This window comes from Protopterus annectens, chromosome 8.part0 (assembly GCF_019279795.1).
Source record: "Protopterus annectens isolate FY-2018-M chromosome 8.part0, PAN1.0, whole genome shotgun sequence".
NCBI classification, from domain to species: Eukaryota; Metazoa; Chordata; order Ceratodontiformes; family Protopteridae; genus Protopterus; species Protopterus annectens.
In genome coordinates, this window is record NC_056741.1 from 805,747,321 (window position 1) to 805,761,611 (window position 14,291).

General features: G+C 41.0%; 1 protein-coding gene across 1 annotated transcript in view; it reads right to left on the bottom strand.

The window, feature by feature from the left end:
• Window positions 1-14,291, bottom strand: part of ATP6AP1 (ATPase H+ transporting accessory protein 1) — a gene marked incomplete in the record, with an annotated part of 333,375 nt that overhangs the window by 294,331 nt on the left and 24,753 nt on the right. The window contains 1 exon segment of the mRNA XM_044080269.1: window positions 11,635-11,761. Within this exon segment, the coding sequence (XP_043936204.1) occupies window positions 11,635-11,761 (127 nt within the window).

Genomic DNA, 14,291 nt, shown 5'->3' on the forward strand with positions numbered 1-14,291 from the left:
CTTGCTTAATCATCATTATTTTCCATTTTCATTATCAAGCTTCCCCGATTATCCCATCTCATCATATTGCTCTGTAAATAGACATCATAGTACTCAGCTAATCAATTCCTTCACACTTGCAGCAGGACGTTCAAATTAGACTTCGGATTACTCGGTACATCAGCAATAAAACTTTAATGCTTACCTCAAAAACCTAAACTAAAGCTCTTCAGAACCAGGCAGTAATTCTATAGAACTACAAAATCATTGCATTATTACTGATCATTAGAACTCATCCATAGAAAACACTTCTTAAAAGCATCTTGGGATCTGCTCAACTCTTTACTGAACTTCAGTCTTCATGTAGACATAACAAGGGGGAAAAAATTACTTACCTCCTGTTGTGGGACAGAAAAATCTCCCCATTCCTACCTCTGAACTGGAATAACAGTCCTGACACAATGAAGGAGTGTAAGGAAAGGATGAATAATAACCCAATACTCAGCCGCTGAAAGTAAATCAGGAGAGAAGCAGCTCAGATTCTGATAAGGATGCATCAAAACAGTCCCAATGTTTGCAGCAAGGCATATAGTTGGAGAGGAGGAAAAAATGCAAATGGGCATTAGACAAATTACACGAGAAGGCCCCAAGAAGGTGGATTTGAGCAGTCCTGTGATAGTATGAGGCCCCAAAGACATTGGTAGAACTAGTGCAGGTCATGTACAAGAACCCAATAACAATTGAAAACAGTGTTCAAACTCAAAAAAGAGTGGTCCCCAGCAAGAGTGGGTGTAAAACAGGGTTCGGCTCTGAGCCCTCTATTTACTGTTCATAATGGTGAAGTACATTAGCAAACAAGTCTTGAGGGTGGAACACAGTTACAACCTGTAGACAATGCAGCATTACAAGCAAACTGAACAGGAACTTCAGAAACTGATAGGGGACTGGAATGGAAAACTGAAACCACAGGAGATGAAGCTGAGTACAGGCAAGACAGTCGTGATGGCAGCTCAGAAGAAGCTTGTTGAACAGGCCAACAGCTTCAAGTACCTACAGGGTTTGACCAAGCATAAGGAAAGTCAGAATGAGGAAGTAAAAGGTAGAAAGATACTGCAGCTATCCATCTAAGTGTTGTACTTATGCAAGATAAATTCTAACTTTCTTTGAAAAGGTTTGGAAATGCATTCATTTTCAAGCAGGCCTATATTTTTTTATGCAGCTTCAGTGGAAAGTACAGCAGTCAGTGAACCGTAGAGTCAAACACTGAAAGAATTGTAGAACTGTTTCTCTAAACAGCATTTCTGTTGTGTACATCAGAATGACCTTACAGAGGTATATACAGACAATAAGGAGACATTTAAAGATTCGGCTATCTGGACTAATAACATTGTTTTTATGAATTATAGTTACAGTTTAAGGTTTCAAGACCAAGGAAATCTGTGCAAGCTACAGAGAGAATGTACAAGACATGAACTGTCAAGACAAAATGGAGTACAGAAGTACTGCAGTGCAGAATACAGAGCTGTCAGTTCAAAAAGAAGCTAACAATTCAGTTATAAATTATTTCATTAGTGTTGCTATTTACACTACCACTATAACAGACTTATAGTTGCTAAATACTTGTTTTGGTTATTTGTTGCATTTATAAATGCTGCTAACCAACCTACAGAAGATGATTTCTGGACATTTACGTTGAAAGTGCAGAATACAGATTGATTGGCTAAACAAATAAATCTTCCAGTATTTATTTTTATTTGGAGTTTGTTTACTGGGAAAGTGACTGGATTACTGCCCATTTTTAGAGATACCCTGAGAAGAAGAGCTTCAAAAACACCAAGCAATAATGATATCCGAAATGTACAAGAGTAAATATCAGTGCAAATTAACACCAAGAAATAGCACAGTGTAGAAATACATTGTTGTGTTTAATGGACTGTCTAGAGACTGTAGAGCACTCTTTCTTTCTGTTGGTTTTAAAAGTTGTGTAAACTAAATGAGAACATTTTCTGTGGAGAATTTGTGCTTAAATTGTTTTAAACAGTTTACTATGTTTTTTTTTTTCCTGTCAAAAAAAAAAACCTTTTGTTAACTGGTAGTTTGACCAGCATTTGCTGCTAGTCTTCCTTGGGAAAGAGGCATCATTTTTGGCTTGACCAAGGAACAAACTGTTGGTCCCATGGTCTGTCCTCCTTTCAGCCACAAAAAGAAAAGTTAAGCAAACAGCCTTTGCCACCATAGCAGGCTAGCCATTTGCATCTGGTGGATGACTGTGCTGTGGCCATTTGCTGTACCTCAGACCACTCATCTTTTGCCCTGAATCCCTCAGATGTAGCACCTACAGCCACTATGGACCAGAAGTTAGCCATGACCTCTGTGGATGCTGGAGTCCCCTCCGTAGACGAGGGACAGCCACCTGTCAGTCCTGGGAGAGAGAACAGGGAAGGTTTTACTGTTATGTCAGAATGCTGTGCACATCCCTGGAGAAGCAGCGGCTGCCATAAGTGAAGGAAACAAAACCAAACATGTATCTATTCCCAAATTTCTGTGGATAGGAATAGTTTCCTGGGAATGACTCCGGGTTTAATTCAAGCTATTAATTCTTGTAGTTTCTGGTAAAAGAAAGAGGGATGACGCTTTTCCTAAAGAGACTCAAATTCGGAATCTGACCAGAAAGATGCAGGGAAGGATCCAGAGTTTTGCCCTCAGATTTCTGATTCACTCAGAAGAGCTCAGTTTCTGATTCTTCCTGTACGGGTTTCTCTTTCTCCGAGACCATTGTTACACTGTGCCAGTGTTTCAGTGGGAGAACACAGACTTCTCAGTCCATTAGAAAACACAAGGAATGGTTATAAAAGGATTTTCTAGAACCTACACCCATTCCACCTGGTCCTGTCTGCTTTGGAGGCTGTGCATTTTACAGCCTGTAAATCTCCTGACAGTCAGCCAGCTGTCCCTAAAAGGCATAAAAAACTGAGCAACAATAGCCTTAGGCGACTCCACTGCTGCTAATTTAATTCCAGTCATAAGGCTTAAGGATGAAAAATACATAGATACATATGGGGAAAAGCGTATACTTCTGCAATGTTGATTTTCAGAATTTTCTAAATCAGCAGGTTCATATGTTAAAGTTTGTTCGGACATATTGTAAAAGTATGAGGAAAATTTTATTGAGCATTTCTTGTGAAGAAAAAACTGCATTAAATAACTTATTTTCTTCTTTTGCACAAGCCACTACTCATCGTTTGCAGTGTCGATGATTGTTGATACTTCTTCCATATCTTCCAAGGCTATGGCAACTGGCATTATTTTAAGGAGGTCTGCTTGGCTGCATTCTCAGATCTTCCCAGATGATTTAAAAAATGAGACATTGAATTCGAAGTTGATGGAGATCAAGTGTTTGGCCACTCTACTACAGAGGTGATCAAAACACATGAGAGGCAAGCTGATCCAGGGAACCTCTTAAGATTCTTCAGCTATCCTTTTCCAAATTGTCCAAGGGATTTTCTTCATCATCTAAATTTGGCAAAAAACAGAACAAACAGTCTCGACAAAATTCATGTAAAGAAACATTTAAGGGGCAAGGAGTCCCAAAAAGAAGTCTCAAACCTCTCAAAACCAAGGACACAGTTTGAATGATCAAGAGACCCTGCGACCCCCTCCCACCCTAGCCCCTACTCTTTTCGTGCAAGTCTGAATTTCCATTTTTGTCTCTGGCAACAGATTGTCTGGGTTCTGACAATAATTCAACAGGGTTACACATGGCAGAGAGAGGAAATTCCTTCTTTCCAAAGGGTCATTCCTCATCCTGCAGATCAGACTCGTTTCCTCCTGTTCTTCATCACATGCTGTCCAAGAAGTGATGGAAGGAGAACCTTCCCAGGTGGGAAAAGAAGCTTTATTAAAGAAAAAATGTTTTTAGTGCCAAAAGGGAAAATGCTTGGAGACCAGTTGTGAATATTTTACTAAAACAGTTTGTGACAGTGCCAAAATTCAAAATGATGTCACAAGACAACCTGTTACTTCTTTCTCGTTCAAAGTTTCCTGGTAACACCAGACCTAAAAGATGCTCATCATCACATCCTTATTCAGACTTTCAGGCATCTCTCAGGGTTTTTATCCGTCTGGATGGCATTATCAGTTCTCCCCCTTACCCTTTGAAGTATCCACTGCACCAAAAGTGGTCACAAAAGTGTCCAGCTCCAATTACAAAAAAAAAAAAAAAAAAAAGGCGGTACCATGTGTGGCTGTGTCAGCTCATTCTAGAGATATAGGTTCATAGGTGTGTACTAGGCTAATGGCCCTGGGGCCTTTACAAGCCTAGCCCATAGGATTACCCTGGCACTGTGCCACCCGACCTTAGTTCCCAGTGTCTGTCGAGTACAGCCACTGGAGTTATCCCCAGGGTGAATTTTCTGTTTTCCATCCACTCAAAATTTCCCTTGAAGTGGGTCAGTCAGGTGCTTTGCTTGACATGTATGGGGAAGTCTGTTCCATAGCACGTTCTGTTAAGGTTAGTAATGAAGCAGAGTTCTCTGGAGCGTGTGGTGCAGAGGGATTGGGATTTCTTTAGATGTAGCATTTCTAACAGAGCTGGGTCAGACATGGCTTTGTAAGTCAAGCAGAGATCTCCCCTAAGTAGGCGATAGAAGAGAGAAATGTCGGGAGTTGGAGTCTATAGGACAAGTGTTTAAGGCCTAGTATCCTCTTTGTGAGGTACTTTTGCGGCCTCTCCAGTTGTTGCAGGTGTCTAGTGAGGTAAATGCCAAATGGAGCATTGTACTCTATGATTGGCCTAACGAGGGAAGAGTAGAGGGAGACAATGACCTCTTTCTTCCTGGATGCAAAACCCTTAGTAATGAGATGTACCACACAGAAGGACTTTCTGACCACAGTGGCAATGTGGTGATCAAAAGAGGTTTCTGTCAACCTGTGTTCCCAGATCTCTTAGAACGCCTTCTGTGTTCAGTGGACTACCATCAATGTGGTAATTCATGGGAACCGGATTTTCCCCAAAGGGGATGGCGACACTTTTGGCATGGAGCTTAAAGCCATGGTTCTGACATCAGTCACTTGTCTCAGGGAGGCCATTCTATAGGATGTCATCATCACTTGGGGAGATAATGGCTCCCAACTTGCAGTCATCTGCAAACTTGTCAGCCAAAGTCCCTTTGTGTTGGTGTGGCATTCAGAGAAGTAGATATCAAACAGGAGAGGACCCAGGACTGAACCCTGTTGGACTCCACTCGTGCCTAGTCAGCAGTCTGACTTGGAGTCAGCTACTTACACACTGTGGGTTCTGTGAGCCAGTTTGCAACCCACCTTGTGATATAGGGGTTGATGCCAAGCTTAATGAGTTTTTCTATAATTCTTGAGTGGGGAATGGTATCAAAACCCTTGGCCAAATCAAGGTAGGCTGTATGAACTACCTTGCCTTCATTCACAGCTCTGGTGACTAAGAAGTCAAGCAAGTTGGAGCAGGCACGATCTACCCTTCACAAAACCAAACTGTGTGGGATCCAGAGTTTAGAGATTCCCTATATCCTTGTTTATTAGGTCCATGATGGTGCGTTCCATAGCTTTGGATATCAGACTCATCAGGCTAATGGGGCACTAGTTCCCAGGGTTTGTATTCACTCCTCCTTTGTGGAGAGGGATGGCTGTAGCAGTGCGCCATTCGGTAGGGACAAAGCCTGAGGGGAGGCTGTGACTGAACAGGGCACAGAGGTGAGGTTCCAGTTTACTATGTAGTTCATGTAGAACACAACCAGGGATATTGTCAGATCCCAAAGAAGCTGTATTCTTGGCTTTGGACAGTGCTGTTTTAACCTGTGCAGCAGTAATACTGGGTGCCTGGCAATCTACTGAATTGTGATTGGTCCGGGGGGGGGGGGGGGTAAAGTTGGCACTGAATCTGCATCATTATACTGGCAATATCTGTTGGTTTGATATAGGAGGTACCATTGTGCAGTAGCTCAGAGCAAATCTGGGTATTGCAGTGGAGAAGGCCCTGTGGTGGTCTTTACTACCTGCTGTAATTCTGTTTTCATAGCTAGCTTTAGAGGATTTGATGAGGGGTCTCAACTTTTTGTTGAGGCTGATGGAGTTTTTCCAGTCTTGGGACTCATCAGATTCCTCCTTCTGTTGTAGAGTTTGTTTATGGCAGGGACCACCACAGTGGCTTCCTTTTTTTGAAAGAGAGCGTCTTGGTTCTATTAGGTATGGCGAGATCCATGCATTTGTGTACACGGTTGAACCCTAATATTCTCCATGGTGCTTAGGAACGTGGAGTGCAAGTCTTGGGACATAGTTGGGGTCTTACAGCAGGCTACGACCTGAAATCGCCGTCTTACCCAATGTTAGCTGCACCTGAAGTAAGTATCTCTGATGTGTTATGTTGGGCTACCAGTCTGGAGGTGTGCACAAACTTTAGGAATATGGAAACACCACTGCCTTTGGAGTTTCGGTCCAAGTTCTGGGGCCGAAAGGTGTGGAATGAGTTATAGCCCGGTAGTGCAGGGGTGCTTTCTGCTGCCTTGAACCAGGTCTCTGTTTCAGCGCAAAAGTCAAGGTTCTCCATTTTAAGGAGTGCTTCAAGCAAGTGCATTGAGATTTAGACTTCTAGCGTTTAGCAGCATGACCCTCAGATTGCATTTGTTTGTAGCTGTTACAGTGGTAATTTGGTCTTTGGAACACCAACTAAAAAAGACACTATAGAGGTGGCAAGAGCCTTGGCCAGTATCCAGAAGCCCAGGGGTGACAGATGCAGGCCATCTCCGGCAAAACATCGAGGTCTGTCAATCATGTCATCCCAGGCAGACCGATACTGGATCCCCTTAGAGTTGCACCAGAAACTTAGCCAATTCTTGAACTCAATCATTTTCTGTTTGTATTGTGGTATCATTCTGGGTGATGGTAGGATGCTGCTCAGGGCTAGGGTCATACTCGCCTAGGCTACATAATCCAAGAGCTCCTCCAGGTCTCTTTTCATATAGTCCAGGGAGGTACGTCTCAGGTCATTTACACTCATGTACAATGACAGTCATATTTGTACTGGTTGTTGAGAGACCGAGTGCATGCGATGTGTCTCTGATCCTGGCACCGGACAGGCAGCCGACTGTTACTTTCTCCTTATTCAACCTAATGAGTGGGACATCAGTGTGCCTCACTATCGAGTCACCTATGAGTATTGTGTTGGGCATGCTGCTTTGCCTTAGGGGCTTTAATTGAGTGGCACACTTGTTTAGGAGTTGTCTCTCGTGATTAGTGTTGTGATGATAAGAGTGGGTTTCTGCCTTGGAGGTGTCTGCTGTTTGGGGAGATTTTTTGAGAGCCTCCACAAAGGTGGGTGTGTGGTTTGTGTTTTTATGTGAAGGCAGTGCTGGTTCTGGGGGGGCTATGTGTTCCATGTGGTGTGGTGAAAGTGTTGACTTTCTCCTCTTGACCAACTATTCCGGTCTTGGCTGGAGAGTGTGTGGCTTCTAGTTTGGATATATAAAGTGCATCTCTCGAAAGTTTGAGTGTTGGAAGGCAAGAAGAGAGAGTGGTCTGTGTACATGAGGCAGTTGCTACATTGCCTCAGGATGCCCAAGTTCACCAGGTTAATAGAAGAAAGCAGAGGGAACTGACCTTTAGACATGCCTGGAGGGGTGGGGATTGATAAGTACTGGATCTGTTTCCTTGTAGAACATTTAGTGCTGAAGGTAGTATAAGTGCAGGAGAGAAGAGAACTAGTAGATCTAAAGGAAAATTTGAAGAGCAGACTCTGGCACCACTCAGAAGCTTACAAACAGTCCTGGATACAGCAAGTCTGTATCTGGACAAGACTAGTTACAGAAAAGGGCGGGAAACAGACTTTTAAACCAGAAAGTTGAGAGAGATGGAAAAACTGTCCAAACGGCCAATAAACTACAACTTCTGGGCCAGGACTACCTAGTGCTTACCACTCCCACTGATAAGCTAGAAGGCTTCCCTCCAACACAGAAAGGCTTGGGGGGGTGCTGAGACAGTCTTAGACACAGCAAATCTGTATGTGGACTAGACTAAGTTACAGGAAAGGAGGGAAAACAAGCACAAATGCAGGCTTTTAACCAGAAAGTTGAAAGAGATGGAAGAAACTGCATATGTTGTCTTCTTTTTCACAGAAAATCTCGAAAAAAAAAAAATCAGTTTTTGCACTTCCAATTGAAGGTACAATAACATTGTAGACAGAAGTTACAAAATTAAAACAGTCCACATCTACATGTTGCTGGTTGGATGCCTTGAAGTCTGCACAGTATCTAGGGCCTACTACTTGCAGAGAGCTACAACAGCTGGGCATTTTAACTCTTCACACTTTAAAGTGCCTGAAACTAGTAGAATAGGTTTCTGGAATATGCTAAACAAGAAAAAAAGAGAAAGATCTCAGAGAACAAGGAAAAGAGGTTGCACAGCAGGTACTGATGTAAAGTTAAAAAGCAAACCCCTACAGGCCTGTACTACCAACTACACTGCAAGCTAATGTGAGATCAATGGATAGCAAGATGGACTTCTTGAGACTGGAACTCTCCAACAAGAACAAGATGAGAAATGCTTGTTTATTTTTGATTACGGAGATGTAGCTGCATGACCAGATATATGCTAGTGCAGTAAACCTAGAGAATTGAAAGCTGTTTCGTGCAGATAGAAAACATACCAATAGGTGGAAAGGCCAGAGGAGGTGGAGTCTACAGCTATGAAACAAAATAGTACGATTTTTACAGTTGTTGCACTATCACACTGCTGTGAGAACTTAAGAGTTCCTGTCCATTAAATCTATACCATTTTACTTGCCCAGGGAGCTAAATGGGGTCAGTGTAACAGTGGTGTATATCCCTCCTAGTGCCAATACCACTGAGGCTCTAAATAAATTATCCAATAAAATGGGTGAACTGCAGAGCAAATATCCTGACTTTGTACACATGACAGCTGGTGACCTTAATAAAGCAGATCTGAAAAAGTACTCGCACTACCATCAGTATGTGGATATTCCTGCAGGGGATGTGAATACCTTGGGCAAGGTGTACAAAAACTTAAAGAAAGCTTATAAGGCAGTGCAACTTACAAATGGGAAACTCTGACTGTTATACTATCTTGCCATCGGCAGCTTACAAACCTGTACTAGTTAGAGAGAAACCCACAAAAGAAACAAATAAGGGTATGGCCCAAGGGGGCTATGGAGGCTCTCCAAGACTGCAAAGAACCAACTGGGATAGGTTCACGGAGGCAGCCACAGTGAATCAGCATCTGAACAATGATGAATACACTGAGGTAGTGTTGGCATACATTTCAAACTGTGCTGATGGGGTAACAAATACCAAGAGTATCCCTATTAGAACTAACCAGAAGCACCCTTTGCAGACTAACTGTGTTAGCTTGGGATAAAACTTCACAGTGCAATTTACTCTACAAACTCTACAGACATCCGACATTCCATCAGAACAAAATTGTGCAAAAGACAATCTAAGCAGGACCAAGGTAGACTCTCACGGACTGAAACTAGATCAGGGAGGTCTTTCAAGATTTGATCCATCTGTGGGATGTTCCTCAAGTAGACCCCTTTGCCTCCTGTTCCAGAACTCCATTCAAGAAGGCCTGGAAGACAAGTGCCTTTTCTTTGGACAGGAATGTTCCCGAATGCCTATCCACCTTTTATGCTAACATACAGGTTATTTCTGAATATTCAGAAGGAATCCCCCAAGATCATTGTTCCGTTTCCCTTTTGGCCCAGGCAACCACAGTTCTCCCTTCTTTTGTAAAAGGCCAGAGGCAATTACCACAAGCTTCCTCTCAGAATGTATCTACTCACAAAGGAACACCCACCCTGACATCAATCATTTTAAAGTAACTGCCTGGATGATAATGTCTCAACTCCTTTTAGACACTTGTTTTCTAAGGGCATGCAGCAGGTACTAACGGAGGCAAGAAAGCCTGCTCCTAGAAAATCATATGCTAGCAAACTGAAAAGGTTTTCTAGTTGGTGCCAACAATATAACCAGCACCCATTCACAGCTGGTTGTTCCCTGGCTTTGCAGTACTTGTGCAAGTTACTATCCTACGACTTTTCTTATTCATCTGTCAAGGTTCATTCACCAGCCATTTTAGCATGTTTGCCCATGGATCCTCCTCTTTCAAGGCAGTCTCATGACACAATGTTTTTCAAAGGGATTTTGTATAAGAGGAATCCAAGTAAAATGGTAGCCTCTCCTTGGGATCTTAATTTTATGATAGAGGAGTTAACACTTCTCCATCTGAACCAGCTAGGTTCTTAACATGGAACAGTTTTACAGATTGCTTCGACCTCTGCAAGAAGAGTATCAGAGTCGCAAGTTCTCATGGTGAGTTAACCTTTTCTCATTTTCTATACGGACAAAGTTTCTTTGAGAACTAATCCTTTTATGCCTAAAGTGGTATCACAGTACAGTTAAAGCCAAACTATCCACCTCTCCATTTTCTTTACTGAATCTAAAAATGAGGGAGAAAGGAAAACTACATACCTTGAATGTCCACAGACAGCTCAGGTACTATCTTGACAACCAAATCTTTCAAATCTTCTGATCAATTGTTCATTTATTGTGAAGGTAAGAAGGGACAACCCTTTGTCAAAGCAGACAGTTTCCACATGGTTGCCTAAGGCTCATGACAAATCTATTGCAGGCAGGATCAAGGCTCACTCTGCCGGGGCCTTTTCTTCATTTAGGTCTTTTTTTGGAAAGGACTGGATTCTAGAAGTATTCTAGCAGCTGTTACTTGGTCCTGTGTACATACTTTTACAAAGCACTAGAAGCTTGATTACTTCTTTACATGTACCGCAACCTTTTCTAGGAACATTCTCGTTCCTCCTCCCAAATATAGTTAGCTATGATAATCTACCCATAAAGCTAAGGCTACTGCAGCAGTGATCAATATGAAGAACACCGTAAAGTGGTTCAAGGTAAACCTACCATAAAAATAATGTTCAAGTGACCACTGCTGTAGTAGCTACTCCCTCCCTCCATTCCCCTTTCTGATGTGTTTACACCAGGGTGTGGACACTTATTTTTGTTATTCCTGGCACTGTCCTTTCAGAACTCAGCCTCCCTTCTCTATGCTGGCAGGAAGCTTTGAAGGGCTTTGCACTCAAACTTGTATTTTAGTCAGCTCATCTCGAATTTGAGCCATTTATTTTATCCTTAGCAGGATATAACCCATATAGCCTAGCAGTGATCATTCGAACATGTACTGTTATAGCAAGTTCAGCTTACACAGCTGTACTTTCCGATACACTGAAAGCTAGATTGCTGTTACAATATACCACATTGAAACAGAAAACTTAAATAATGATGACGTCAATTTATCAATGGTAACCAAGACAAGTACAAGAAAATTGGATCTTGCAAAGCAAAAAGCACCACTACTTGAATGTGATTTTTTATTACAATCAAGAGACATTTTTTAGCATATGGTATGTCTACAACATATTTCCTCATTAACACATGACAGCAAGAAAGCAAAAACAGACAAAATAAATCCTGTATGAGCCAAATGAGAGTGTTGCTGCAAGTGTCAGCCTTCACTCCATGGACATTTTCTAAGAAACTACAAACAATCCTGGTGACCAACAGGGTTCTACCATGGTAGAAAGAAAAATGTGTTCTTTACCTTCTCCTGGAGAAAAAGCAGTATGACTTTTGGTCCACTTGTAACAGCTGGATTTAGATAACTGATCAGCTTAGAACCAGAAACAACCTCTCCTTCATTTGGAGCATCCTGAGGATTCCACAGGGAGCTAAGAACATAAATGTGAGTCCTTTTAATAAATATATACATTATTTTCCTATTCTAAACACTGAAAGGAGAAAAAATGCAACAGGCTTGTTTTATTAAATGGAAAACATCTAAAAAATGTGACATCCCCGCATTCAAACTATAAAATGGAAAGTACATCTGCCTTACAATTCAAAGACATTCAGTACTGTAATTCAAAGATGTGGACAGTGGTATTTTAAATTACTTATGCTACAAACATCGCTTCCGAAACTAAAGTTCACCAAAACACAACATAGCAGTTACAACAGAATGTACTTGTCTTCTATACCCCCATCCCATTTCTGCCTTCCTACTAAACAGTGTAAACAAAGATGCATATGGCTAAGGAAACATCTCAATTGTTGATAATTTCACAGAATGCCCAGATTTTTGCCTCATACTTCTGGTCCTTCCCCTCACAAATTTTGCAGTTTTCGGGCAAATCATTGAGGACTGCAGTTACTAAATAATAAACAGAGACATCACATGAGACAAACAATGCAGGAGAGGTTTATTCCCAGCAGTTATAAGTATTATAATATTACAAAGAATTATAACAAGGTATTGGTGGTACACCATTATTTCATCTGGTACCAATAGTTTAAATAAAAACAAACTCCGAATAGACATTGGTCTTTGCTTAGAAGTGAACATTTTTCAGCACAGTGGTACGATCACACTGTATGACGACGTGGAGGAGAGGAGAAAAATCTACCACAACTTTTATCAAAATTTAAAAAAAAGCCCACTTGCTTCATTTTAGAGAGTCTTTATCTACTGAACCTTCTAAAGGATGTTGCCATTGTGCAAATTCTATACAGTGCCAAAGAGTCTGAAAAACTTTTTTTTTTATTCAGTAAACACCTGAAAGACTTAGGACGTCCAAAACCTTATCACCTACAGCAGTATTAAATGCAAACTGTGATTTGCACAAGTGGTGGACTTTATGTTGGTCAGATTAAGCATTGAATAAACAATACATGTCAGTCCACTTTAAATGACCTCTTTCGACAATATCTGACACACCCTACAGCCCATTTTTCTTGCAGTGGAATTGGCAAGACAATGGGGGATTTCTTGACTATTTCACAAAAACAACTTGCCTGACAGAACAGAACAAACATTGATTTTGATCTTGCAGCTTTTAAAAAATCTGGGTTCAAAGAAAGATTCTTTGCAATTTTATATACAGTTAAAGAAAGACACCAAAAAAGATTAGAGCGATTCTTCACATAAAGTAGGCTAGTATAAAGATTTTTGGTATGGGGGTTACACATTTATTTTATTTTTATGCTTTGGTATGGGGGTTACACTTTATTTTATTTTTATGCTTTTGGTTAGGTGGATTTTGATATGGCTTTTTTCATTTCATTTTTTGACAATCTGGCTGACATCGGATACTTTTGATCTAATGATGCATCACATAACTTTGTATACAAATGGAATTTGAAATTATGTTTGTTATTAGACAATGTTTTTGAAGAAAGAAATCATGGTGTCTTTGTCTTGCAAATAAATAGTCCTGCTGATACACCATCTATAATGTGATCATACAGAAAAAAAAATTACATACCTGCACCAACAGAGAGACAAAAGACAGTCCAAATTCGACTGAAAACCCATTTCATTGAAAGCAGGTTTCGGCTGAATTATAATTTAAGAGAAAAGTGTAGACGGCTACATATAAAATCATTGCTGGTGCAGTTTGGGATCTTTAGATTGCAGGAACAAGACTAATCTAACACAGCGGTTGTACAGTGCTAATGCCCACCCACATGCTTTATCCCCCTGTCCAGAGGTTTGTGTGCCAGCAGTGATTCACTTTGTATGGTGTACCCTTTTCTTTGCAGTTGTGTAAACATGGAATTAGTATACTCAAGTAAAAGGGGAGGTGGGGGCAAAGCCTTTAACATGGCAGGTACAGGTGGCTTGCCCCTCAGCAAACAAAAAAATTGGCAGTGTTCATTATATATGAAATTTTCTATGAAATGTGTTTTATATCAATTTTCCAATCACTTGTGATTCCATGAAAAATATTACTCGCATATATAACACCACACACACAAAATACAAATCAAAGACGGTATAATCATGATCTTTAGATAAGCATTCCAAGAAATGCACACTAACCAACAACGACAGAGTTTCAGTCATTGGTCTAGCAATGTTAAGCTTGGCACCCTTATGTTGAAAGTCATATTGCAGACCTACACTCTGAGGTTTGGTCATGTGCGTTGTGTGGATGGCGTACTTTTGAGTATATAAGCATACAGAATGGAGTAAGGCAACAGTGTAAGAAATTTTCTATAAATTGCAAAAGTATTTGCTATGCATTTATACCGCATACCAGCCGTACTCCGCCGTGCTCAAACTTTTATGAACAGTGCCCAAACCAGCTGTGACACAAGGAATAAAATTACATTAACTTGAATGCACAGATCTAGTCTGGAAGCAGAACAGTGCATTTAAGATACTACACTGTGCAGCAGGCCTCTATCACTAGAATTCAA